General features: G+C 39.2%; 3 protein-coding genes across 8 annotated transcripts; 1 reads left to right on the top strand and 2 right to left on the bottom strand.

The window, feature by feature from the left end:
• Nucleotides 1–327: 327 nt before the first annotated feature.
• On the bottom strand, nt 328–11,045 carry LOC131192165 (protein SCO1 homolog, mitochondrial). The gene is made up of 6 exons (XM_058171048.1): nt 10,678–11,045; nt 9,760–9,850; nt 8,841–9,038; nt 3,539–3,631; nt 3,029–3,144; nt 328–1,216 (listed from the first exon to the last, which is right to left on the bottom strand). Exons 1-6 carry the CDS (start codon nt 10,891–10,893, stop codon nt 1,076–1,078), a joined length of 855 nt encoding a protein of 284 aa, XP_058027031.1. The 5' UTR covers nt 10,894–11,045; the 3' UTR covers nt 328–1,075.
• Nucleotides 9,864–17,117, top strand: ADPRM (ADP-ribose/CDP-alcohol diphosphatase, manganese dependent). Of its 2 annotated transcripts, none has more exons than XM_058171047.1 (4): nt 9,864–10,175; nt 13,663–14,293; nt 15,200–15,316; nt 16,514–17,117. In XM_058171047.1, the coding sequence occupies exons 2-4, from the start codon at nt 13,687–13,689 to the stop codon at nt 16,825–16,827; spliced, it is 1,038 nt and encodes a 345-aa protein (XP_058027030.1). In that variant the 5' UTR covers nt 9,864–10,175; nt 13,663–13,686; the 3' UTR covers nt 16,828–17,117. The 2 variants fall into 2 exon arrangements, with proteins under 2 accessions (XP_058027030.1, XP_058027029.1); XM_058171046.1 differs by lacking the exon at nt 9,864–10,175 and adding an exon at nt 11,664–12,024 and having other exon boundaries at nt 16,514–17,115.
• TMEM220 (transmembrane protein 220) lies at nt 15,324–23,920 on the bottom strand. Of its 5 annotated transcripts, XM_058171051.1 has the most exons (7): nt 23,744–23,920; nt 22,455–22,484; nt 21,460–21,520; nt 19,988–20,111; nt 19,184–19,243; nt 17,176–17,243; nt 15,324–15,609 (listed from the first exon to the last, which is right to left on the bottom strand). In XM_058171051.1, the coding sequence occupies exons 1-7, from the start codon at nt 23,849–23,851 to the stop codon at nt 15,551–15,553; spliced, it is 510 nt and encodes a 169-aa protein (XP_058027034.1). In that variant the 5' UTR covers nt 23,852–23,920; the 3' UTR covers nt 15,324–15,550. The 5 variants fall into 5 exon arrangements, with proteins under 5 accessions (XP_058027034.1, XP_058027036.1, XP_058027035.1 ...); XM_058171053.1 differs by lacking the exon at nt 17,176–17,243; XM_058171052.1 differs by lacking the exon at nt 15,324–15,609 and having other exon boundaries at nt 17,156–17,243.
• Nucleotides 23,921–27,427: the final 3,507 nt, after the last annotated feature.

The raw sequence follows: 27,427 nt of genomic DNA, 5'->3' as shown, positions 1-27,427 counted from the left end.
ATTTTTTAAATAACTCTTGGTCCTTCTCACTCCCACATTCACACATAGTAGAGAGCAGAGCCATCTATGCATGGAACAATCCTTAACAGCTGAGAATGAGGTTCAAATTCTATCAAAGTCCCCAAAGCACTTGGTGCAAGCTGACCCAAGGAAATTCTTGATGGACACTTAGATTAAAGGAGTCTGTCATTTTCTCCCCCATCTGGCTTCACAGAAGATATTTCAGTTCTAGGAGAATCTTCTTACATGAAAATACCTTTCTGAAGGAAAATAAATCTAGTTGGGTACTTTCCCAAGGAACGACTTTTCAGATACAAGCTGCTCAAATCAGAGAAACCAACGAACATTTTAATTCTCAGTCTTGATAAAGGATAACTATTTTATCTAGTCAAATACAAATAAACCTGTCTGCTATTCATATTTACCTAATTTAATTAGCCATAGGTTCTGTTTTATACCTTATCTCCTTAAAGATTTTAAGATGAGAATACAGGTTTTAAGTTTCTTTCGCTTTATTTCATCATCTGCGCACCACACTTGATTTTAGAATGAAGATTCCCATCCTACCATGCTGCTTAATACCGGTAACAGCCATATTATAAACTACTGAATATTTCAAAAATGAAAAGTGACACTCTGGAAATGTTCATTGAGAAAGGAACAGAAGCCCCGCTTCCTAGGAGGAATGCATAAAACTTGAGAGAAGAAAAATCCCAATGGTATCTTCCGTACAGGTCAGTTCAGCAGGTGTCTCTTCAGCAGGTCAATAACAAGAACTTCCAATGAAGAGAGCATTGTGGTTTATGTTTGGTGGCGCTTTCTGAGTAAATCTGCATCAACACCAAAGGCTTTTAATAAGCCGCTCTATGGCTAAGGCATATCCAGAGAAAATATCATTGGTGAAAGACATCCAGCTTCTCTTCAGCACTGAGTCTTAGTCTTTAGGTATAGGTTTAGTAAATTCAACAGCACTAAGAAGACACCACGGCAGACCACCTACGTGAGTATTTCCTCCAATTAACGTCACAAGCTGCATTTTAGTCTTGCTTGCTTTTAGACTTGCTTAGTCAGAAAACTAAGTCCCTTGTTCTTTCTTGTATTCTTTCATGTGCTTTAGGATGCCGGCAGCAATTTCCATGTTGTTCTTATTTTGGCCAAAATAATCCACAAATTGGCCATCAGGCCCAACAAGGTACATTATGATAGTGTGATCGACCTGCAAGAAAAACGCACACAAAGGAGATAGAGATAAGGTTGAAATTCTGACATTAGATAATTCTGCTAAGCACTAAATTGTTTTTGTGACTGAACTATTGCCCAGTTCTAGATTTCTAATAAAGGCTTTAATAGAAGTCAAGAAAGTACCAAAATATATATATATATATTCAGCAGTAAATGTGAGAATACATTTTTTTAAAAAAAGCAGAGCCCCATACATCTGATGTTAAGACCACAAAAGCAGCCAAGCCCTATATACTGTAAGAAGTGTGAGTGGGGAGGAAACTATTATTTTAAACTTCTGTGTGTTTGGCAAAAGCTTTCCCCATCATCTAAAAATTAAGTAAAAATCCAGGAGCATGAGAAAAAAAAATTATCATCTTTTCTAAGCCACAAGAACAGTACTGAATTTCTTGGGGCAGGTCAAGAGCAGCAGCAAGAAGCCACTTAAAAAATTTTTTTTTTAAAAAAATACTATTTTCTCATGGGCAAACTACTCATATTGGGTGAATCGAAGTAAGTACTAGAGCTTACAACTATCACCTTGGGAGTTTATACTTTAAAGTACGCGTAGGAATATTTATCACTGGAATATTAAAGTATGCGTAGGAATATTCTCACTGGAGAAGAGCCTAATGCTGGGAAAGATTGAGGGCAATAGAAGAAGAGGACGACAGAGAACGAGGTGGCTGGATGGAGTCACTGAAGCAGTAGGCATGAGTTTAAATGGACTCCAGAGGATGGTAGAGGACAGGAAGGCCTGGAGGAACATTGTCCATGGGGTCGCGATGGGTCGGACACGACTTCGCAACTAACAACAACAAAGGAATATTTAGGCTAATAAAAAAGCCTATTTCAAACAAAGAAGGCTGAAGTTATTCTATATGGTACTTGCCTTTTATGGCCATTGTCATTTATTATATGGCGCCCTCTCCTGTCTATCTTTTGATACTTGCCCATTTTTATCGTCCCTTCCCAAGCTCACAAGCTAAGCACTACTGGGCCTGCTGAGCAGTTGCATGGGAAACCATCAGTCCAGGTTGGACTGAAAAGCTGAAACAACACCAAAGGTGACAATGGGTTTGTATGCTCCAGTTGCATCAATGTGTCACCAAAGTTATCAGCTGAGCCATACTCTAAAATGTCTTCACTTTTTAAAAACAATTATCCAACTCTAGAATACATTAGAAAACATGTTCAAAAACTTAATGCCTAGAAAAACTCAAAGACCTGTCCAGGCAGTTACCAGGAATCAAGTATCGAAGGCATGCATGCAGAAAGACACAAGCCTGAACTGAATGTTTCAAATCCCAACCCGGCCTTATTAAAAATTACTATGAATACTGAAACCAACCTCAGTATCAAAGAATAATGTTTTCAGTTCTACTGTTGACAAGGTCCGTTCTGATTTACTTTTTCTTGCTCATGTTTAAAATAAGAAATGTTCTAACAAATTTATCTCAACATAAAGGAAGATCACCAAACTGCAGCTTTCCATCAATCAGAAAAAAATCACTTGGCCAAGTACTATCTTTTCACAAAGAAAGTCTTTTGTTCAGAACACAGTGCATAGTCACCTCCCATGATAATTGCCATTTCCATTCAGATCTATTTTGTCAACTTCATTCAGAAAAGTAGCTCAGTTGTAGGCCAAACATTCTCAGCTCCCTTCCCAATGTTTTCCAATGTTTTGTTTAGAGCTGTTTTGCTCACTGCTCATCACATTTTGTTGATTAGTGACTCATAAAACGTTTCTCTCAGGCTAAAACCTTTACCCACTGATGGGAAAACACATACAAAATGTACTTACTATGTAATCATTATCCTCATCTCTGGGACCTGGGCTGTAGTAGACACGATAAGCTCGAGACACTTGATCAATCTGTTCTTTCGTACCAGTCAATCCAATCAACTTTGGTGAAAACTCTTGAAACATAAATAAAATCAGTAAGATCTAATGCATTAAAAAGGGGCTAAAAGTGAACTTGGTCTAAACGGCAAGTTAAAAGGGCCTCTGGTGGCTCAGCAGACTAAGTCTGTCTGTTATTAACACAGCTGCTTGCAATTACTGCAAGTTCAAGTCCCACCAGGCCCAAGGTTGACTCAGCCTTCCATCCCTTATAAGGTAGGTAAAATGAGGACCCAGATTGTTGGGGGCAATAAAAGTTGACTTTGTATATAATATACAAATGGATGAAGACTATTGCTTAACACAGTGTAAGCTGCCCTGAGTCTTCGGAGAAGGGCAGGATATAAATTCCAAAAAAAAAAAAAATGGAGTCAGTATAGAGAGGTCAATAAAAAGGAAGGCTAAGGTTACCTTTAACGTATTTGGCAATGGCTTCTTCATTGTCCCTCTCTGGATCAATGGTGATGAAGAGTGGAGTGACATTAGGCACAGATGCGATCCTATCTGTCATAATAAAAGATAATATTTAATCCCCAAGCAATCAGCTTCAAGACTGTTTTTATATTCAAGATTTAATTTAATCCCCTAGATTAAATCTCTTGCTAACCCCAAACACAAAAACCTGTACCCCTTCCCAATCTGTTCAAGTCTATACATAGTCAGCTTCTCCTGGGTGTTGTTTTAAACTTTTTATGTGTTTTGATACATTTTGGGCAGGCCCTTAAGGGATGAGATGAATTTAGGGATAGGATAGCTTCCTATCTTGGATGAAGGATAGAATGAGGATGAATTTTTACGATACTCAAATCCACTGTACTCTTTGAATACTGGCAAATTGGCTAGGTAACACATTGTTAAGATATAAAGTTGAGGTTAGATGATTAAAAAGTAGGATAAATGTACAATAAAAGGCAGGATAAAAAGCAAAATCTGAATGAATTTTTATGGTAGACTTAAATTTTAATTGCAGTTAAGATCAAGTTTTGCGGCAAAGTGTATGGCAATTTTTTAAAGGTGATAAAGTGAGCTTAACATTGAAATTCCTGGAACTCTATTCTAAAAATGTAAGATGAGGGTATGTTGCTATAGACTCTCTTAGTCTTGCTCTGATTTTATTTATTTATTTATTTTTATTTTATTTTATTTATTTGATTTTTATACCGCCCTTCTCCCGAAGGACTCAGGGCGGTGTACAGGCAAGATAAAACCAACAATATAATATACAGTTTAAAATGCAATTTAAAAAACTTATTTAAATTAGCCTGAAAATTAAAATTTGCCATGAACTAAAAACCCCATTTAAAATTATTAAAATGTAACATTAAAATTCAATTTAAGCCAGCCCCGCGCGGATAAAAAGGTGTGTCTTCAGTTCGCGACGGAATGTCCGAAGGTCAGGTATTTGGCGTAAACCCGGGGGAAGCTCGTTCCAGAGTGTGGGAGCCCCCACAGAGAAGGCCCTTCCCCTGGGGGCCGCCAGCCGACATTACTTGGGACGGCACCCTGAGAAGTCCCTCTCTGTGAGAGCGTACGGGTCGGTGGGAGGCATGTGGTAACAGCAGGCGGTCCCGTAAGTACCCAGGTCCTAAGCCATGGAGCGCTTTAAAGGTCGTAACCAACACCTTAAAGTGCACTCGGAAGGCCACAGGTAGCCAGTGCAGTCTGCGCAGGAGTGGTGTTACGTGGGAGCTACGCGTAGCTCCCTCTATCACCCGCGCAGCTGCATTCTGGACTAACTGAAGCCTCCGAGTGCACTTCAAGGGGAGCCCCATGTAGAGAGCATTACAATAATCCAAGCGAGAGGTAACGAGCGCATGAGTGACTGTGCATAAGGCATCCCGATCAAGGAAGGGGCGCAACTGCCGAACCAGGCGAACCTGGTGGAAGGCCCTCCTGGAGACGGCTGTCAAATGATCTTCAAACGACAGCCGATCATCCAGGAGGACACCGAAGTTGCGCACCCTATCCTTTGGGGCCAGTAACTCGCCTCCAACAGCCAGCCGCAGCTGCAGCTGACTGAATCGGGATGCCGGCATCCACAGCCACTCCGTCTTGGAGGGATTAAGCTTGAGCCTGTTTCTCCCCATCCAGACCCGTACGGCTTCCAAACACCGGGACAGCACTTCAACAGCTTCATTGGGGTGGCCCGGGGTGGAAAAGTACAGCTGAGTGTCATCAGCGTACTGCTGGTATCTCACCCCGAAACCACTGATGATCTCACCCAACGGCTTCATGTAGATGTTGAACAGCAGGGGCGAAAGAATCGACCCCTGTGGGACCCCACAAGTGAGGCACCTCACGGTCGACCTCTGCCCCCGTCAACACCGTCTGCGACCGGTCGGAGAGATAGGAGGAGAACCACCGATATACGGTGCTCCCACTCCCAATCCCCCCAACCGGCGCAGCAAGATACCATGGTCGATGGTATCGAACGCCACTGAGAGGTCTAATAGGACCAGGGCAGAGGAATAACCCCTGTCCCTGGCCCTCCAGAGATCATCCACCAATGCGACCAAAGCTGTCTCCGTGCTGTATCCGGGTCGGAAGCCGGACTGGAACGGGTCTAGATAGACATCTTCATCCAGGTATTGGGGTAGCTGTCGTGCCACAGCACTCTCTACAACCTTCGCAACAAAGCGAAGGTTGGAGACTGGACGATAATTACCCAAAATAGCTGGGTCCAGGGAGGGCTTCTTAAGGAGGGGTCTCACCACCGCCTCTTTCAAGGCGGCAGGGAAAACCCCTTGCAACAAAGAAGCGTTGATAATCCTCTGGAGCCAGCCTCGTGTCACCTCCTGGGTGGCCAGTACCAGCCAGGAAGGGCACGGGTCCAATACACATGTCGTGGCGTGAAGCCTCCCCAACAACCTGTCCACGTCCTCGGGAGCCGCAGGGTCAAACTCATCCCAAATGGACTCAACAAGACGTGCCTCCTCTCCCTCGCTTGGATCATCCCAAATTATATTTGATATTAAAGTTAGTAAAGGATATTGTCAATATTAACATGAAGTTAGTTAAGTATTAGGATACACTGACATCTATGCTAAACCCAGTATGATGGTGAGTATGAATTCTTTGTTAGTTCTAATCTTTGTTTATCAAGTGTATTATCAAACACGGATACAGTACGGAGACAGCTTTGGTCGCACTGGTGGATGATCTCTGGAGGGCCAGGGATAGGGGTTACTCCTCTGCCTTGGTCCTATTAGACCTCTCAGCGACTTTTGATACCATCGACCATGGTATCCTGCTGCGCCGGTTGGAGGGGTTGGGAGTGGGAGGCACTGTTTATCGGTGGTTCTCCTCCTACCTCTCTGACCGGACGCAGACGGTGTTGACAGGGGGGCAGAGATCGACTCCAAGGTGCCTCATGTGTGGGGTGCCGCAGGGGTCGATTCTCTTACCCCTCCTGTTCAACATCTATATGAAGCCACTGGGTGAGATCATCAGTGGCTTTGGGGTGAGATACCAACTGTACGCTGATGATACCCAGCTGTACTTTTCCACCCCGGGCCACCCCAGTGAAGCTGTCGAAGTGCTGTCCCGGTGTCTGGAAGCCGTACGAGTCTGGATGGGGAGGAACAGGCTCAAACTTAATCCCTCCAAGACGGAGTGGCTGTGGATGCCGGCACCTCGGTACAGTCAGCTGCAGATGCGGCTGTCTGTCGGGGGTGAATCATTGGCCCCGATGGAGAAGGTACGCAACTTGGGCGTGCTCCTGGATAGTCGGTTGTCCTTTGAAGACCATTTGGCGACCGTCTCCAGGAGAGCATTCTATCAGGTTCGCCTGATCCGCCAGTTGCGTCCCTTCCTGGACCGGGATGCCTTATGCACAGTCACTCATGCTCTCGTTACCTCTCGCCTGGACTACTGCAATGCTCTCTACATGGGGCTCCTTGAAGAGCACCCGGAGACTTCAGCTAGTTCAGAACGCGGCTGCGCGGGTTATTGAGGGAGCGGCTCGGAGCTCCCACATAACACCTATCCTGCGCAGACTGCACTGGCTACCTGTTGTTTTCCGGGTGCGCTTCAAGGTATTGGTTACCACCTTTAAAGTGCTCCATGGCTTAGGACCGGGCTATCTACGGGACCGTCTACTGCCGGCCTCTATCTCCCATCGTCCGGTACGTTCCCACAGAGAGGGACTCCTCAGGGTGCCGTCAGCCAAACAGTGTCGACTGGCGGCCCTCAGGGGGAGGGCCTTCTCTGTGGGGCTCGACCCTGTGGAACGAACTTCCCCTCGGACTTGACAATTACCTGACCTTAGGACCTTTCACGAACTTAAAACTTATTTATTTCGTATGGCTGGACTAGCCTGATTTTTATCTTTATTGGATGGGTTTTTAAAATTTTGTGATTTTATGGGGGAGTATGTTTTTTAACATTTGGGCATTTAAATTAGTTTTTTAAGGGATGTTTTTAATTATTGTATGTATTTGTATTTTATCTGCCTGTTCACCGCCCTGAGTCCTTCGGGAGAAGGGCGGTATACAAATTAAAATATTATTATTATTATTATTATTAAACAACTGAGAATTACTACTGTATTACTCTTAGTTGGGAAATCTTTATGGTTAAGTTAAATCTTACTATCAAATTAGTAAATTTAATTTGTTTAAATTCCAAATGATCTATAGTAAAAATAAGCATGATTAATAATATTATGTTGAGTTTATATTTAATCTTAGACTGATGTCAGGACTGAGTAGTCAGGCAAAATTTTGGGGGAATTTTTTTTGGCACTAGAGTGATATTAAAATAAGACTTCCTTGAATTTTATTCAAAAATAACAAGAGCATTGGAATCAGGGATAATTTGTATGAATAATGGTAGTCTTACGATCATATTACAATTAGGATTAAATGATTTTTTTTGTTTTGTTTACATTTATACCCCGCCCTTCTCCGAAGACTCAGGGCGGCTTACAGTGTATAAGGCAATTTGAGCACTAGTTAGGACAATTTCTATTTAAAAAATATTTATTTCATTTGACTGAGCAACTTATGACCTACTGGAGTTAAGCATCTTTGAAATCTATGTGGAAAACTAATGTGATAGTTTGAATTTTTATGGTTAGTGGATAGTCTTAGATTTTTCTTCCATTTAATATTGAGCTTTTGGCAATGATTAGGCTTAAGCTTCTATTAAAGTCTAAGCAAAAACTAACAGAAGGGTGAGGATGCAGCTGAAAAGTTTAGTGACCAAGATGAGAAAAAGCTGTTCAAGTGTCAATTTAATTCAATCCAGCTGCATGAAAATGGTCTTGTAAAATAATTTTATGGACAAATAAAACAGTACACCACTGAGCTCCTTTTACTAGTAAACATGACTCCTTTTCCTTGCTGTTTCTTATGCAGAGATTCTCCTTTCTAAACATGGGCACCAAGTCTTTACTCTCCTATACTATACATTTCCCTTTCATCCATGTTTGTTGAATATAGCCAACTTTTAAATAGTTGTAAAATCTTTCTACAGATTCTTTCCTCCTTTACTTTGACCTCCCTCCCATCACGCGCTCTCATAAACTCTCTGCTAAGAGGGAGTGGTTAAAACAGGCCCAAATCATAAAAAGCTAATACTGAGTCACAATCATTTCCTGGTCAAGAAAACAGGCTGACTGTCTCACATAGAAAATTATTCCAGTAACTCTGGAGTTGGGTGATGCCAAAATCCAATCAAATTAAAAATTCAGGTTTCAGCAGGATTTACTTACCAACTTCATCCACTACTAGCATCATTTTTTCCAGTTCCTCTGGACAAATGTCAGGGCAATGTGTAAAACCAAAGTAGATTAAAACCCACTGGCCCAGATAATCACGATCTGATTTTGGTTGTCCATGGTGATCAACAAGTGAGAACGGTCCTCCTAACAAAGGCTTTCCGATGGAGCGGATACTCTCTCTCTCCAATGCTAAAATTTGATCACAAAATTAGAATTATTTGCCTGGAGCTTTGACGGAAGAAAATCTTAAGATTTCAACACAAAATCCTTTGTTTTTGTTTTTGCTTTATCTATCTTGGGGGTAAAAGCTTCCAGTATCTTTCAAAATCTCTACAGAAAATGAGTTAAGATATATAAATAAATAAATAAATAAATAAATATAAATGTAAATAAATAAATAAAATATCACTTGTATTCTCTCTTGTTGGATTTAGATTCAGGGGCTTTAAGTAAGATAGCTCCTGATAGCATTTCAATAAATGCTTGTACATTACTGATTCAGCTGCTTTAGTAGTTTTTGAAGCAACCATTACAGCATCCCAATTTTACACCCTAACAGAGATTTTATCACTTAGCATAACTTGGACAAGGTAAAAAAATTAATATTTATGATACCTATACATGGGTAAATCAATTTAAGATAAAGACAATAAGCAGAAGTAAAAAAAATCATAAAACATGTTCAGGCATATCTCAGGGTAGTAAGAAACGATTATAATTATCAAAAATGTGCACTTATTTGTACGCTCCTTCATGTGCTTGGATCACAACTGGAAACCACCAGTTTAGAAAAAATCAAAACTGCCCAACAGCCACTATTGGCCATATATGCAATTCTTTACACAACCCATCTCTACAAGGCAATAATTTAAAAAACAACAACAATAGAATGACTGCAAATAATACCCACCTGCTTTTTTCTCTTTCTTTAAATATTTCAGTACTCCTAGTAACCCTCCTCCAATCACAGCGGTGACTGCTAAACTCTTCCAAGTTACTGGCTACTGGGAAAGAAGAGAACAGGAAATGTTCATCAATAAATGCTTTCACGCCAACTCCAGCCGATTTTTCATACACTGTACTTCTCCGCTTTTAAATTTCTCCCCTATTCCAGGCTGAACCGATTTATTTTGAGGACAAAGGCAAAAGGAGGAAAGGAGGCGGAGGGGCCTCTTTAAATCTACCGATTCCCATCACACGGGCGGGGACGCCGCACCTTTGAGCAAGTTCAGCCGGAGAGGCAATTCGGCCAAGTGTCATTTTTTTCCAGCTTCGCAGAAAGACAGACCCGTGATCCCGACCGAAGCGCCCTCTTTGGATAAAAAGGTGAGGCCAATTAACAATGAAGACAATATGAGGAGCGGTTGCAGGATTTGGGTTTGGCTAGAGAAAAGGAGGATGGGGTGTGTGTGGACATGATAGCAGTATTCCAGTATTTGAGAGGTTGCCACAAAAAGAGGGGGTCAACTTATTTTCTAAAGCACCGGAGGGCAGAATAAGAATCAATGGATGAAAACTAATTAAAATGCAACCTGGAATTAAGGAGAAACTTCCTAAAGGTGAGGACAATTAACCAGTGGAACAGCTTGCCTTCTGACATTGTGGTGCTTCATCACTGGAGGTTTTGAAGGGGTTTTTACTGGGAGCAATTTGTCTGAAATAGTATAGGATCTCCTGCTTGAGGTAGAACTAGAAGGTCCCTTCCAGCTCTATTCTGATTAAGATTAAGGTTGCGCGCAAAGGCGCCCAAGCGAAGGCCTCTCCCCGGCGCTCAGAGATCCAGCGCTCGACTTCTCCCACCCTAACTTCTACAGCCGGAATGCCTCACCCCAGGTTTCTTCTGCCTGGTCGTGGGTGGGGTGACCAGGCACCGAACGGGACCGCAGCGCCGGAAGCAACCCGGTGGAAGCGCTGGATGCTTGCAAAGGGCGAGCCAGGCCAGGCGAACCCGCATCGCTCCTGCCATCCTCCCTTCCCGGGCTCCACGAAACAAGCACGCCCGGCTTGAATTTCCGGGACAGACCGGCGCGTCCTGGTCCTGCATTGGCTTCAAGACTGTCACATGGCGTCCGGTGCACTCCCAGGACCGCAAGGGGCGCTTGTGTTTCCTTTTAGGCTGCCTACGATTTGCACGAAGAAGCGGCTCCCTTTGAAATTCAGTCCTCGTCGAAGTACCTACTTACTGCTCCTCGTTCGCCTGTCTAATCGAAATCACAATAGACGGCCTTAAAGGAATTAAGGCGGCTTTGGAAAGGAGAGGGGTATTATCAGACGAAGCTTTTTTAATTATTATTCTTTTTCTCTTAAGAGGGATGGTGATCTTCTCTTTCTAACTTTTGAATAGTAGTAATCACACTAGTAAGAAAGTTGGAGGAATCCCAACTTTTTTTAAAAAAATACTTTTTATTTTTTAAAAAACAAGACATAACAAACATATACTCCTTCTTTACATCAGCTTCGTATCGGTAATCCTCTTATTATTTACATTTTCCCCTCTCGCTTTCTTTAATTATACTTATCTTTTTGTCCCATTATTCCTTATTTCTATATATATTCCATCATACTTTTCATTATAACAATAAGTTTTCTTTCATGCGCTACCTTTTTTTTTTTGGTGACTTTTTCCCTTTTTATTTTTTATTCTGTTTGAAAACAAGTGGATTACAAGCTAATTTTTCAAGCGTTGTCATAGTGGAAAAAGTCCATCTTTTCCATTTAAAACAAGCGGGGGGGGGGAATCCCAAGTACATCCGTTGCCAACCTGCCACACATTGATTTCGGGTGGAAACAAATTAAGACTAGCTTTCAGCCTTTCTCGATTCCCACCCAATTTACCAATCTCCCACTTCCGACCGGGAAGAAAAAGAGAGAGGAGATAACAGGATAGGAAAGAATCGGGGACGATCTCTTTGCAGCACTTAAGAATAGCTCCTGCAACGCCGGGCAGAGTTTACAGTTTTTAGCTCTATGGCGAAAGAAGGGAAATGAAATCACTTCCGTCGGCATTTTTTTAAATGCCTTTTTAAAAAAAAAACTGGAGTAGGGGAAAACCACCCTGAAACGTCAAGCAACGCTTGTATCCAAAGTAACCATACTTAGGTTCAGATGCAAGCCTAACGGAAACGTATGTGTGGGTGTCTAATTGGAAATCTTCAGATGTTCATTCTTGGAAAATGTAAGTAATTTGTAGCACTTTTGACCCAGAGGGTTTATTCCTTACTCTGTTGCAGAAAAGGAAAAAAAGGAAAACAGAACAAAACTTCCTTAGTTAATAGCACATGAAAGATTTCCTCAAATATAGGTTTGGGATCTGTTTGAAGAAACATGCAACCTGGTATTTCCCAGGAGTCTTACAAATTGCCACAATCCTCAATCATCATGGCTATGCTTGTCTGGAGATGATGGACGCATCTATATATCTAAAGGTTTATTACCTTAACGGACACACAGTCAGCCAGATGTCCGTACTGAATTTGGCATTTTTTACCCACCTATCAATCTGGACTACCAAGGACCTGGGATAGGCAGTTGTTATCTGTGGTACTATATTGTTAGATATAACATGACAGTATGCAATCATGTTAGCTATAAGTTATTAGCTATCCCAGGCTTTGATAATGAAGGCTGCATACATGTGTATTTACCTACAGTAGAAATAGAATTATGTTCAGTTACTAGTGGTTCATCAATATATCTATGGCAATAATATTTTGCTATTGTCTCCTTCCACAATACTGTACAAGTATACATTGTTTTTGATTTCCAGACTTACCTAAGGCTTTGATCTTTTCCAGGGCTCCCATCCTAGTACTCATCTACTTTAAAAAAAAAATCAACTACAGATAGTCTTCTGTTTATGACTATTGGTGTAGTGACCATTCAAAATTACGATGATGCTGAAAAAAAACTGACTTTGACTGGCCTTCACACTTATGACTGTCAAAATAGTCCCGTGATCATGTGATCAAAGTTTGGGCACTTGGCAACTAGCATGTACTTACAACAGTTGCAGTATCCCAAGGTCACATGGTTGCCATTTGTGACCTTCCCAGAGAGCTTCCAACCAGCAAAATCAATGAGGGAAGCCACATTTCTTTCTTTTTTTATTAGTTTATAGTATAAAATACAAAAACAAATAATAGGAAAAATAGGTGAGGGAAAACTGTAGAAAAGGGAAAAAGAAAGAAAAAAGCATTGACTTCCGATACCCTTTGATGCAGTAGAATAAGATAATAACATCAAGAGTCCAACTTTTTACTTTGAAATAATATTATAAACTAGCCATTTTTGCATCAACACATCTATCTAATCAGTAAAACCCAAAATCAACATTTCATTTTTTTCCACCTCAGCTTGCTTCCAACAAGCAAAATCAATAGAAGCCATATTTCTTAATGACATGATTCACTTAATGACAGCAAAAATGTCATAAAATCAGGCATGACTCACTAAACTACCTGTAGTACTGCTTCTTGATTTGGCCACGTAGTAATAGTGATGGTGTTGTGTTCTTAATAGGCATATGCAGGCTTCTGCTGAATATGGTTTTTCCAGTCTAAACTACTGGGTTGACAGAATACAAAGTGATAAGATTGCAAGCAATTTTCTTATATAAATCTGGGAGAAAAAGAACTGCATATGAATGCAGTTTTAATTTGTGTCGTTTCAAATATATTCTATCTTCATGAAATAAGATTTGCTGAAAAGATCATCAGGTCCGTCAAAAAACGTAAAGCATTCCTACAGACTTGCACGTTACCTCAGCAGATTTACCATCCAAACAATTAATCTGTTCTTTTCTTCCTTCTCTTAGTTCTAAGCAAGACTTTTTTGCAAAATGGATGCAGGATCCACAAGAAAAAAATCTGAAGCCCTCTTCTCCTTTGGAATTTTAGCAGACATCCAATATGCTGATATAGAGGATGGCTATGATTTCCTGGGATTCAATAGGAGATATTATAAGCATAGCCTATGCTGTCTCCAGAAGGCAATTGAAGATTGGAATCGAACTGAGGTTCAGTTTGTAATACAGCTTGGGGACATCATTGATGGCTTCAATGCCCAACATAAGACATCAGAGAAAGCACTGCAACAAGTTATGAAGGAGTTTAAGAAACTCAGTGCACCAGTCCATCACATATGGGGCAATCATGAATTGTATAATTTCAGCCGGAATTATCTTATGGAATCTGAACTGAATACCAAGTACTTAGAAGACCAAAGTTTGTTTAATAACTTTATCAGAGAACAGAGCTCCACAGAAAACCCAACTACAGAGTTCTATTATGCTTATCAATTTTCTCCAATGCCTAAATTTCGATTCATTCTTCTTGATGCATACGACTTAAGTATTCTGGGGAGAGAACCATCAACAAAAAAATATAAAGAATCTCTACAGCTCCTACAAGACAAAAATCCGAATGAAAATCTGAATAGTCCACTAGGTATTATATTCTGATGAACATAATTGTTGCACATTTTTACAGTCATGGTCTGGGAAAGAGCTGGTTTTATCTGGATGAAAAAAATTGCTATTAACGAATATGAAGATACCTCCATATATTCTTTTGGGGAACTTTTAGGGAGTTTTAGGGAGCTACTCGTGTTAAGTCTGTCATACCAATTTTTATGATAATCTTAACACAAACCCATTTACTATAGGATCATAAGTGGTCTTCTTTTCTTGATATTCCTTTAAACTATATGACAAGGACATCACCCCCTTGGAATCTTCATTTCGGAATGCCAATTTTTTTTCACACAGAAAGCTCCACAAAATTAAGCTAGGCAATAAAGTATTATGACATTTATGTAATCTCCAATTAGGAAAGGGGAGGTAGAGTTATATTTAGTACCTACAAACATTGATGTGTTCTGTATGACTGCTGCAATATTAATATCATATTTTCAATTATTAAATGATTATTAATTTTTATGCAACCTGATTAAAGTATCAAGAGACAATGACATATTTCTACCTCCAGGAAACTCAGTTGAAACAAACTTTTTTTAAAATTCTGTTTTCTTAATTTACTTTAGTTTGATCCTTTAAAGCAGGGGTGTCCAAACTTGGCAACTTTTAAGACTTGTGAACTTCAACTCCCAGAATTCCCAGATCCCAGCTCCCAGAGCTGAAGTCCACAAGTCTTAAAGTTGCCAAGTTTGGACACCCCTACTTTAAAGTGAGGGACACCTTGCTTTTAACACACATTTCTGGAATTGGCAATTATTCATTCATTCTTCATAAAAAGTGCATTTCAAACTAAAAATATTGCTTGCGTGTTTGTGGTACTGGTATATGACCATAATTAAATTTGTTGCTGCTTCCCATCCATATTTTTTTTTTACAGGGCTTGCTGAATGCAATTTTGTACAGTTCAATGGTGGATTCAGTCAAGACCAGCTAGACTGGATTGATAAAGTTCTTACCTATGCTGATGAGAATCAAGAGAGAGTTGTGATTGCAGGTATGGCTGTATTTTTAATAATTAATACTATTGGGGACAGAATAACATCTTAATATCTCTGGTTTTACCATTCTGACTAGGGATGTGTTCTCTGCAGGTTTGGAGTGTTTGCTGCCTGAACTGAACTGCGTAGGTTTGGAATAATTCAGGGAAGAAAAGGAGGTGGGAAGATCCAGAGAGCAGATCAGAAGGATATACTTTGCTGGGACACCAGCAACTGTTATAATTAAAGGGTCAGAGAGAACAAAAAGGAAAAATTGGGAGCAGGCTTACCTCTAACCCCTCCCTGGGATCTGCATAGTAGAGAAAAGAAGTAATAAGTATTTATTTATTTAGGAAATTCATTTGCTGCCCATCATATATCCAACAACTTTGGGTGGCTTACAGCATAAGACATTAAAGCAGAAAAGTTATTAAAATCAACATAGTACAAAGTACTAAAACCATTGACAATTTGTTAATCCTCTACCCACATTTCCCGAGTCTTTGGCTGCTGACCTGGAACAGTGTGACACAGACCTAAACATGTAAATGAGTTTTGTTCTGAGTTGAAACAACAATTTTTCACTTACAGCCATATTACTAATTCTGAGAAACTTTCTTGAACCTGATTTAACGCACCTAAAGGAAGACACATAACAACAGACTGTGACCCAAGAGAGAATAAACAAATATTCCATTATTTATTATTTTGCATTTTACAATCTAAGCTTTCCCAAAAAGGGGAAAAAGAATTGGAAAAGGAGCCTAATTACTTCTACTGTAATTTTCCAATATTGCTTCTTCTGAACATTTTAATGATTAGAACTTACATATTTAGAATGTAAATTGTAAAAAATATGTCTATTTCTGCATTTACTTGTCTATCAGATACTTAAAGAATTCCGAAGATTCTCAGAGCAAGTGTTTCTCTTGTGATTTCAATACCCCTACACTGTATTCTATTCTTCTAATATTCCATAAGTATTTGGGTATTATTCCCATGTTACAAATTGGTAGCTTTGGTATTATTTGGGTATTATTCCCATGTAAGAATTGGTAGCTTTCAAGTTTACATAAGGAACTAAGATTTGAGCTGAGGATATTCAATTTTAGTGAGGCCCTGTGGAATGTTATATTTTCATGTGTGGACAAATATGATGTATTTCATTTATTTTGAGTGCATTTATTCTGAGTGCATTTCTTCTTGTATTGCAGGACACATACCCATCAACCCAAACTGTACAAGCAGTATTTGCCTGGCTTGGAATTATAAAGATGCCCTTGCTGTTATTTATTCACATCACTCAGTAGTATGTTTTCTTGCAGGCCATCTTCATTATGGTGGTTACTGTTTAGATTTTCATGGAGTCCATCATCTGACACTTGAAGGGATTATAGAAACTCCTCCAGAAAGCAATGCTTTTGGAACTATATATGTCTATAATGACAGACTGGTGTTAAAGGGAAATGGAAGAATTCCAGATAGGGAGATGTATTACAAAGATCATCCACACAATTCTTCATTTTAAATACTATTGTGTTGGTGTGGGTTAGCAATTGCTATTTTTCCAACTGTTTTTAATTAAAACAGTTTTAATATTCGTTAGTGAATAGCGAATAAAGCTATGAAAAGTATTGTATATATATATTTTTAAACAACAACTAAAAGGTCCTGTTAAACTGAATTTATCTCATAGTATGTTGTAGTAACTATTTGCCAAAAGTTAACTCTCATATTGGAGAATTACAGTCAACTTTAAGTCTCACATGGAAAGAAAATAGAATCTGATTGCTGATATGAAGACTGGAAATTAATATATTGGATTAGCATCTGTAATATTGGAATAAAATAATGTTCTATTTAAAACATTTCCTACCATTATGCTCCTCTCTTTTCTCTCTCTTGAAATGATACCACCACTTTAACTGAAGAATAAATTTCTGACTGGAAGAATGGAGAATGAGACTGTCATACACTCTATTCAATTAAAAATGAGTTGTAGAATTATCTACATCCAATTAGATGCAAGGATTTATTGACCAAAAGACAAAAAGTGCTAACAATGGAAGTTCTTGGTATTCCATATCAATATTAGAATCACTATATTTGAGCTGCAAAAAGCCAGACGGTACTGGACAGCAGAAAATAGTTTTCTAGGTCTATTGAAATCTCAGAGTTATCCAAATATATGTAGTCCAGATATGGTGGCTCTCTTTAAAACACATAGGCTTAAGTTAAAACAGCTGTGAAGAATAATTTACAGAGAAATATCTTAGCACTACATCAAAGGCTTCTCCAAATTTTAATCTATGGCTTATTACCATGTTTCCCCGAAAATAAGACCGTCTTATATTTTTTTTGAACCCTGAAATAAGCACTTGGCCTTTATTGCCATGCGCTCAAAAGCCCGATTGGGCTTATTATCGGGGGATGTCTTATTTTGGGGAAAACAGGGTAAATGGAATATGACATTCTGTTATGGATTAAGATTTGTGTCAACCTGCAAAACTACTTCAGATGAAGCCATGCCTGCTTCTGCTTTGTTTCTTGGTTGCCTTCAAGGGAAGGGGAACTTAGGAATGTGGTGCCTCAGCTGGCTAGCCATAACATCTACCAGCTAGAGTGAGAACCAAGATCATGTCAATGGATACCTGTCGAAGTTGGGCGGGAATCTACATCTGGACTAATTGGCCCATGTGACCTGAGACATGGGGGGGGGAGGTCTCATTCTTTTAACTATCCCTAAGCGTGGGAATGATTTAGAACTAGCTTCATCTTTCTATGCACAGATATGATGTACTCAATAAAGGATTTCTTGAACCTGAACAAAGTGTCAAGACTCCTGACTTCCTGGAGTTCATTACTCGGAAGGATGGCAAATTGTATGATAATCATCCAAATAGTGCAGATGTATGTAGAGAAGCATGGATGGAATTTCAGAGACACCGGATACATCTTATCAAATTATTAATATATTTATTTACATTTCACAATTAAATACAACATATAGTTCTTCCAGGAATGTCTGGCTTCAGTCCTGTGGCTTCAACATGAGGCACAGAGGCACTTTTGATTTATTCAGCCCAATCCCTTGCATGTATCAAGGGCACACAATTAGTAAAATGGAAATCATGAAACAACTAGCCTTAAAGCAGTTGAAAACAAAGGTCATAATCCACAAAAGTTCAGCTTTCTGGATTTTTAGTCTTCAGAAGCACTTTAGAGAAACGGGTCTTCATGGGAAGTAATTAGCCTTAAGTGTGGTTCCTGTTCATTTGGTATCAGTAGAGAAACAACCTTTGAAGTAATGAAACACTTGATGCTTTCCATTAGTTTAAATAACAGTTTTACAGTGAGATGGCCATGATGCTCGCATTTCTGTATTCACATAGATGAATAACCACATTACAAAAGGAAAAAGACAGAGGAAAATTGCAACGACCAAATGAAATCTACCCAGGGGATTTCTGGAAAGAAACAGGCAGAGTTTGCTGAAATACAATCCAATTCAACCCAATTAACAGGCACTCAGAAATACGAATTATTCTTGGTTTTGTAAAAGTACATTGACATGATTTCTGAAACTGATAAAGAAGTTATACAGATAGTCCTCACTTGGTAACCACAATTGGGACTGGCAACTCTACCACTAAACTAGAACTCCAGTCTCCCCACTCAACTACTTGAGCAAAATTCAGTTGTCTATGCTAAATACATACCAAGGACTAAATAATTTGCTTTTCTCTTTAAAAGAACTTAATCTCCAGCTATAACAAAACCGCAAAAATCAGTCATCCTTGGCACAGGATTATAATATTCATGACAGGGTAAACACAAATTTTCAATTTATTACTAAGCTGGAATTGGCAAGTTAAAAGACTCACTTGGCTGAATTACGACAAAGGCTCATCCAGGCAGTAACAATCACCAGACCAAATAACTCCCTGTTTTTAATCAAAGACAATTGTGTAAGTTACACAAAATTGATCCCACAAAATAAACTATGTGCAAAGAAAGACTTTGCTTATAGTTACAACAGCATTAATTCTGTTTAGTACTAAACAAGCACATACTTAGCGAAAGAATTTACTGGCATTTTAAGAAATAAAAAAATACTACTTGAGGAAAATTTGCCATATTTTAATTCTATAAATCCTATCAAAGTCACAGTTTGATAGGGAATGCAAGGTACTTCCATTTTAGGCAAGAGATATAAGCACTTGACTTGACTTGGGCACTATCCAGTCAATGTCATACATTCTTACATTAAAACATATATACATCAATTGTAATAAGATTGGTTGTAGCATGGTTACATTCAGCATCTTTACGATAAAATATGACATTCTACTTAAACATAAAAACCAAAATTAAATAGCAACTATAGACGAACCTGAAAAAATATGTGTGTGCACCATTTTAAAAAAATCATACTACGTTCAATGCTTCGTATCAAATGTTACTAAGCTCATATTGCAGGACAAAGTTTTCTAGGACTTCTTTCTATTAATTTTCTTGTCAAATCAAAATATATCATGTGTCTTAGCAATTTGTTCTAGGGATTTCAAAGCTTTAAATCATTCTAATTCCTTAGATCTAGGGCAGCTTAAGGATCTCACAAGGTTAAGGATGAGAACTATGGTGATCATGAAAATATGAATTAATGCAGAAAAGATGTCATTACTTACCTGCCTTCTTCCTCATGCAAGATGTTATTTTGAGCAGTAGTAACCAAGGAATATCCCAGCACAGCAGAACCCACAAAACAAGCAGCTGAATGTAGATCTGATATACTCCTCCACACAATGTTATCTGGAAAATGTAGTGAGTTATTTGTACAAATCACAATGAAATTTGCACATTGAATTCATTTGTCTTGATCAATCTCTTCAAGAGCCTTCAAACAACAATTGCAGAGAAAAAATTCTTTAGACTTGGGATTTACTGCATATAATCGAATCATCAAAGAAGAGCCTTTTTCATGCATATTGAAATATCTAAAACAGCTGTATTTTGAAAATTAAAAATATAGGAGATACTGAAAAGAGAGAGTAGCTAACAGGTCACATTAGATACAGATAACACATAAGGAATTTAGCATATAGTATGAAATCTCAAGGAAACTAGTCAGCTTATAATAGACTTCTTTATTCCAAAAAGAGAAAGAAGGGCAGAAGAGAATATCAAAAATGATAAGATTTCAATTTACTTTGAATACGTTGATTAAAACATCTAAATATAACAAATATATATGCAAGCATATATACAAAATAAAACAAACTACCTCAATAGAGAAGCAAAACAACAACACGAATTTATACAATATAGATCTCAAATTAAATGTGAAACAAATAGAATGCTAGGCATAACTAAAAATACTTAAAATGCTATTGTCATATGCTGCCTTTTCAACCAAAGAACTGAAATATGCTCTAGTCTCCGCGCTGCTTTTATCCTCACAAAAATTCCATGAAATCGATCAAGTTGAAAGCCAGCAGTGATTTAACATCTAAACTCCCTATGTCCAATTATACTGTTTCCAATATCACAATTGTGAGGATTTTTTTTTAGAAAAGGAAAGGAGTTATAAATAATTATATCTATCAACTATATTCCAAAAAGCATCTACCAAAAAATGGAAGAATGTGCTACCCTTATACGACTTTATGTTTTCAATGTTCAGTGTATTCAGAGATAGTATTCAGCAGGTTCTGAACAGTTCTGGAGAACCGGTAGTGGAAATTTTGAGCAGTTCAGAGAACTGGTAAATACTACCTCTGACTGGCCCTGCCCCATCTATTCTTTGCTTCCTGAGTCCCAGCTGATCGGGAGGAAATGGGGATTTTGCAGTAACCTTCCCCTAGAATGGGGAAGGAATGGAGATTTTACAGTATGCTTCCCCTGCCACGCCACCAAGCCACACCCACCAAGCCACGCCCATAGAACCGGTAGTAAAAAAAATTGAATCCCACCACTGAGTATATTGACTAGTAATATTTTACAATCACATATAAATTCATGGTTTAAGAATGTAGTTAACAATGTTTAGTTAACTGGATGGGGGCAATAAAGCTTATTTCTAAATTATCAAAAAGCAAAGAAAAGATGAGTACCCAGAATCTGTGATTAGAAGAGTGATCTCTTTTGCCCAATACTATACCTGTGACTGATGGATTAAGGCTTACTACCAGTGCAAGACTTGCTGGGACAGAGTACACAACCTAAGAGTGAGATATATTAAATACATTTTATAAATAAATGAAGATAGAAAAAAGGAAAATGGAAAATATTCAATCCCAAAGACTAGATAAATAAACAAGTCCCAAAATTGCACCCCCAGGAGGGTTAGGAAAGTAGGAAATCTGTATTTTACTGTCTAAGGAAAAAAGACTTTAGAAGGTCAAAAAAGCTCCATTGTGTTTCGAGGCCTTTTTTCACAAAAAGAAATGTTTTGCCAAAGAAACCACCCACCATCAAACAGACCTACCAAGCTGAATGTGATGATCACAGGCAAAATCATTATTTCTTATGAATGTTTTGTCTGCTTGGGGAAACAATCAGTCCGTGTGGAGAAGAAAACTGCACACAGGAGAACTGTAATTTAGGTGTCATGTTCAGTTTTGCTATTAGTAATTCAAGTTCGCTTCATAGTATTTGCACCATTAGAAGCAGAGGCAGTATACCAGCTGTGAACTCTGAAGGAAGCTCTAAATTAGGCTGCTGTAAAAAGGGTTAGCTTTGAAAATTGTTCAGCAATGGCAGCAAAAGTGCAATTACAGTTTTTATTGTGCAAGTGCACAGTAGGACCATATTTTGCTCATTCGTGTATGGCAGCCTTTGATAGTAAATAAAATCTATTTACTTACTAATGGCATGCATTTAATTTGAAATTTCAGTACAGTAATTGAAAAACCATCTTCTGCAATTTAAATTTCTCCCCCCAGATGCCATCATTAATTGCTTTTAGGTCCAGTTTTGGATTTATTCTATGTGCAGCAGGTGGCAGCATCTAACCAATCATGGCTGATCTCAAGGAAAACAGGTCTGGTCTGATAAGCACCTTAATAAAGGAGGGATAAAAAAAAGTACCACCCCAGTAAAAATATTAGGACATAATGTTAGCATCGCAAGGGACAAAACCTTATCTGTACTCACTATCCAAAGTCCAGGATCAGGGTCATTGATCTGCAACAAAGAAGGCAAAAATTGTTATATGGTCTGATATTGAGTGACACATAAAATCAAAATCCTTCAAGATGAACCATAAGTTACTATCAGCTTTCCTTGCTCAATCTGTGGAGGACTTACTGGGGATCTTTTCTCATTGATAAAAGATCATCAGCAAATGCTATTTCGTGAAAACTACATGAGGACTGGAAAGAAATTGCAAACCTCTAAGAATGGGCTTCTCTTTTGACTTCTACAGAATAGAATAGAATAGAATAGAATAGAATAGAATAGAATAGAATAGAATAGAATAGTATTTTTATTGGCCAAGTGTGATTGGACACACAAGGAATTTGTCTTGGTGCATATGCTCTCAGTGTACATACAGTGCACGCTGTAACAAATTTGACTGATGCCAACTCAATGGTGGCTCCATCCCAGTCTGTAGTAGTTTTTAAAAAGCAACATCAAATCATCTTCAAGTTGTGTTTGAAACTTGGTGACCACAAGGACCTTTCCATATAGTTTCTTAGCAAGAATACAAACTAAATACTTTTTCGGGACTTTTCACTTGCCAAATTGTGGATAGGGATAAAATAGCAGAATGAGTGCAAAAGAGGCTGATTTGAAACTAGACTGAAAAAAACTCATCCATCCTCCATTAATATGTCCATTGGCTCCTTGATCCATCACCAAGGTGAGAAGCATAAAAGCTTTTACATATCTTGAGTGTTGGATCAAGGAGAAAAAAAATCTGCTTTGGGGCCATTCCAGCCTTGCTCTTGGACCGGAGAGGAAATGCAAAAGGAGGCAGCAAATGATATAGTCAGCTGGATAAATGAGCAGCTAAGGGAAAGTCCAAGGTTGGAGAATAGACCGGCACATCGAAAAATATCTCAGAATAAGACCTTGGCAAACCACTTTCTTATTGTTGCCAAGATAATTACAGGGACGGGTGATGCTTCCAAGAGTGACAAGGGGTAGGAAGTCTTGACTGTTTACGCTTTTAAAGTCGCTTCTCTTCCGAAAATTTCTCTGGAGTTTACCCTCCCGTCTCTTCTCCCCGCCCTATTTGGAGTCGGCAGAAGAACGGGCGAAGGGGGAACTTTGTCTCCTCTTGCGACCCCATTACTCGAGCCTTTCCCCAATTCGGGATCCTTCCAAATTCTGCCCCCTCGGTCATTGAGTTCTCGCCTGTGCTAATCAGAAGATTAGCCTGCCCAGCTCCCGCACACCCTTTGTCCCTCAACACAAATACTCATCCGGCCCAGCCGGACCTGAACGGCTCCAGCCAGCCCGAAGAAGACGGCCATGATCAAGTTGCTGAGCCTCCAAAGCCGGCTGGCACCCGAAAGAGGAGGCGAAGTAAAACGGTCAGCCTCCATTGTCGGAATTACGACTTGACTTTCCCAGCCCGCCCCGCTGAGTATACGCGGCCCTAGGCTTAACCTTCTTTCAAAGCCCACCCACTCATCCCCCGCCCACCAGCGCTCAGGACGTCCCACCAAAGCAGCCGGGGTCCCGCCTCTTGTCTTCTTTTCAGCGGGCTCGAGATGGGGGTAAGTAATGCATATAGTACGGCAGCCGTAACAGCCTGTTACTGATACGCAGCTAATTTGGAGATGCGACTTTGGATCTTCTGTTTGTAAATAAACAGTCAGGCCTTGATGACTGATGGAAGGAAGCCAGAGTTTTGAAGCTGACTTGACTGCTTCTTCAAGTGGGCACAACTTCGACTTTCGTAGTCGAGGCTGAAGACTGTATCTACCAACCGTTTCTTTGAAGCTATTTTAAACAGCACCTAATAAGCTGCCAATAAAGTGGTAAGGAAGGAATATGTGGAAACATTGAGCATTAGATGGCTGAAACATCTTTGATTTATTGCTGAAGTGTTTTATTTGTTGTTTATATTGCAATGAATTATTTATTGTCATTAAAATTTCTGCAGTTCTGGCTCTAATCAGCTTTTGGAAGTAAATGACTAATGTGGGTAATGTGAGTTTTGGCACAAACATATACAGTGCATTCAGAAAGTATTCAGACCCCTTTCATTTTTGTCAGTTTATTATGCTGCAGCCTGATTCTACAGTTGTTGAAATTCATTTTTTCTCATTAATCTGCACTCAGTACCCCATGACGACAAACTGAAAACAGAATTTTAAAAATGTCTGTAAATTTATTAAAAAGAAAAAATTGAAATATCACATTGGTATAAGTATTCAGACCTTTCACTTAGTACTGTTAAAGCACCTTTGGCAGCAATTACAGCCTCGAATCTTTTTGGATGGGATGCAACAACCTTTGCATACCTGGATTGGGGGATTTTCTGCCATTCTTCCTTGCAAATCCCCTCAAGCTCAGGTTGGATGGCGACCGTAGGTAGACAGCCACTTTCAGGTCCCTCCAGAGATATTCAATTAGGGTTCAAGTCAGGGCTCTGGCTGGGCCACTCTAGCACATTCACAGTGTTGTTTTTAAGCCACACCTGTGTTGTCTAGGATGTGTGCTTAGGATATTGGAAACTGAACATTCGGCCCAGTCTGAGATCCCAAGTGCTGTGGAACAGGTTTCCATTGATATCTCTGTATTTTGCTCCGATCAGCTTTCCCTCAAGCTTGACCAGTCTCCCAGTTCCTGCTGCTGAAAAACACCATGCTTCATTGTTAGGATGGTATTGGGCAGGTGATGAACAGTACTTGGGTTCCTCTAGACATAGCATTTAGAAATGAGGCCAAACAATTCAATCTTGGTTTCATCAGACCAGAGAATCTTGTACCTCATAGTGTGAGTTCTTCAGGTGCTTTTTTGTGAACTCCAAGTGGGCTTTCCTGTGTTTTGCACTGAGCAGAGGTTTCTGTTTGATGATTCTACCATAAAGTCCAGAACCGGGGAGGGCTGCAGTGATGGTTGTCCTTCTGGAACTCTGTCCCATCTCCACACAGATCTCTGGAGGTCAGTCAGAATGATCATTAGCTTCTTCATCACTTCTCTTACGAAGGCCCTTCTCCCCCGATTGCTCAGTTTGACTGGGTGTCCAGGTCTTGGAAGTCCTGGTTGTACAAAACTTCTTCCAGTTGAGAATTATGGAGGCCACTGTGCTCTTCGGAACCTTCAGTGCAGCAGAAATTTTATTGTAGCCTTTCCCAGATCTGTGCCTTGCAATAATCCTGGGAGGTCTGCAGGCATTTTCTTTGATCTAAAGGGTTTTGCTCTGCGACGCATTGTAAGCTATGAGGCCTTCTATAAAGAGGTGTGTGCCTTTACAAATCATGTCCAATCAATTTAATTTACCACAGGTCAACTCCATTAAAAATATAGGAACATGTTAGCAACAATCAAGAGAATGGAGGGCACCAGAGCTAAATTTCAATGTTGCTGAATACTTATGCCAATGTGATATTTCATTTTTTTTCTTTTTAATAAATTTACAGACATTTCTAAAATTCTGTTTTCACTTTGTCGTTATGGGGTACTGAGTGTAGATTCATGAGGAAAAAATGAATTTCAACAACTGTAAAATCAGCCTGTAGCATAACAAAAATTGACAAAAGTGAAGGGGGTCTGAATACTTTCTGAATGCACTGTAGTTAATGATCTTCCTCTAATATTCTAATTTCATTTTTAAATTCTTGCCCCTCTTAGTTTTCACTAAATTTTAAAAAATGTACATACCGATTTCCTCAGCGTAGCACCTCCTAATTTGTTAAATAGAAATTCAACATGTAATGGACAATAGATACAAAAGAAATTCACATATTTGCAATGTACTCCAAGACCTTTTGCCCATTCCATAGTGCACTCATCCTTGTGCTCTATGATCTCTCAGTGGCTTTCATTCACTGACCATATCCTTCTGAACTGGCTCCAGGGGTTGGCAATGTGCAACACTTTTCCCTGGTTCTCTTCCTACTTCAGGACTGATTCTAGTTGGCGTTGAATGGATCACTCCTTAAGTCCCTTCTTTTCAAGGTGCCCAACACTCCTTCTCCTCCTAATCAACATTTACATGAAACCACTGGGTGAGGTTATTATATCTCACAATCCCAGGCTGGCTAAGTGAGGCTATTAAAATCTTATCCCAGTTAAGGTTGTGGAGGCCTAAATAGAGAGAAACCTATTCCAAGTCAGTCCAACATGGAGTGGCTGCGGTTGTTGGACCATCTAGATTTGGGGACTTTCTATTTTTACTTTTGGGTAAGGTTCCATTTCTCCATTCAGGAGTGATGTACAATCTGGGAGTTAAATATATGTTTAAAATGTTGAAAAAGAAAGATAAAAGGTAAATGAAAATGAAAATTCACTTTGAAAGAAGAAAGAAAAATAGAAAAGAAAAAAGATACAAAGAAGTGACTTCCAATACTTTTATATAAATACAGGTAGTCCTTGGTTTACAACAGTTTATTTAGTGACCATTCAAAGTTACAATGACACTGAAAAAAACAATTTATGACCATTTCCTCCACTTACAACTGTTGCCACACACCCATGATCATAGGATCAAAATTCAATGCTTGGCAATTGATTCTTATTTATGAGAGTTACAGTGTCCTTGGGTAACGTGACCCTCTTTAGTGATTTGACAAGCAAAGTCAATGGGGAAGCCAGATTTACTTAACAACTGTGTTACTATCTTAACAACTGCAGTGATTCATTTAACAACTGTGGCAAGAAAGGTCGTAAAATAGGGCAAAATTCACTTAACAAATGTCTCACTTAACAACATATATTTTGGGCTCAATTGTGGTTGTATGTTGAGGAATACCGTAAATAAATCCAAATTCTTGAATAGGGTAAAAGCAAGTATCTAATCATTGGAATAATAAAAATGCCTATTGAAAGATTGCATATAGAATAGAATAGAATAGAATAGAATTTTATTGGCCAAGTGTGATTGGACACACAAGGAATTTGTCTTGGTGCATATGCTCTCAGTGTACATAAAAGAAAAGATACGTTCATCA

Source organism: Ahaetulla prasina, chromosome 2 (assembly GCF_028640845.1).
Source record: "Ahaetulla prasina isolate Xishuangbanna chromosome 2, ASM2864084v1, whole genome shotgun sequence".
Taxonomy (NCBI): domain Eukaryota; kingdom Metazoa; phylum Chordata; class Lepidosauria; order Squamata; family Colubridae; genus Ahaetulla; species Ahaetulla prasina.
This window is presented reverse-complemented; position numbering and strand designations above follow the sequence as displayed.

Bases quoted from the DNA above. Each gene is read 5' to 3' on its own strand.
- LOC131192165 (XM_058171048.1), bottom strand. From the start codon at position 10,893: ATGCAGGACCAGGACGCGCCGGTCTGTCCCGGAAATTCAAGCCGGGCG. The intron at 9,851-10,677 runs GTGAGGCATTCC...CTTTCCCAGTAG, and splicing joins CCAGGCAGAAGAAACCTGGG to CCAGTAACTTGGAAGAGTTT. The intron at 9,039-9,759 runs GTGGGTATTATT...ATCAAATTTTAG, and splicing joins AAAGAAAGAGAAAAAAGCAG to CATTGGAGAGAGAGAGTATC.
- ADPRM (XM_058171047.1), top strand. From the start codon at position 13,687: ATGGATGCAGGATCCACAAGAAAAAAATCTGAAGCCCTCTTCTCCTTT. The intron at 14,294-15,199 runs GTATTATATTCT...TTTTTTTTACAG, and splicing joins AAATCTGAATAGTCCACTAG to GGCTTGCTGAATGCAATTTT. The intron at 15,317-16,513 runs GTATGGCTGTAT...CTTGTATTGCAG, and splicing joins AGAGAGAGTTGTGATTGCAG to GACACATACCCATCAACCCA.
- TMEM220 (XM_058171050.1), bottom strand. From the start codon at position 23,851: ATGGAGGCTGACCGTTTTACTTCGCCTCCTCTTTCGGGTGCCAGCCGG. The intron at 21,521-22,454 runs GTGAGTACAGAT...TCTCACTCTTAG, and splicing joins CTGATCCTGGACTTTGGATA to GTTGTGTACTCTGTCCCAGC. The intron at 20,112-21,459 runs GTATAGTATTGG...TACATTTTCCAG, and splicing joins CCTTAATCCATCAGTCACAG to ATAACATTGTGTGGAGGAGT.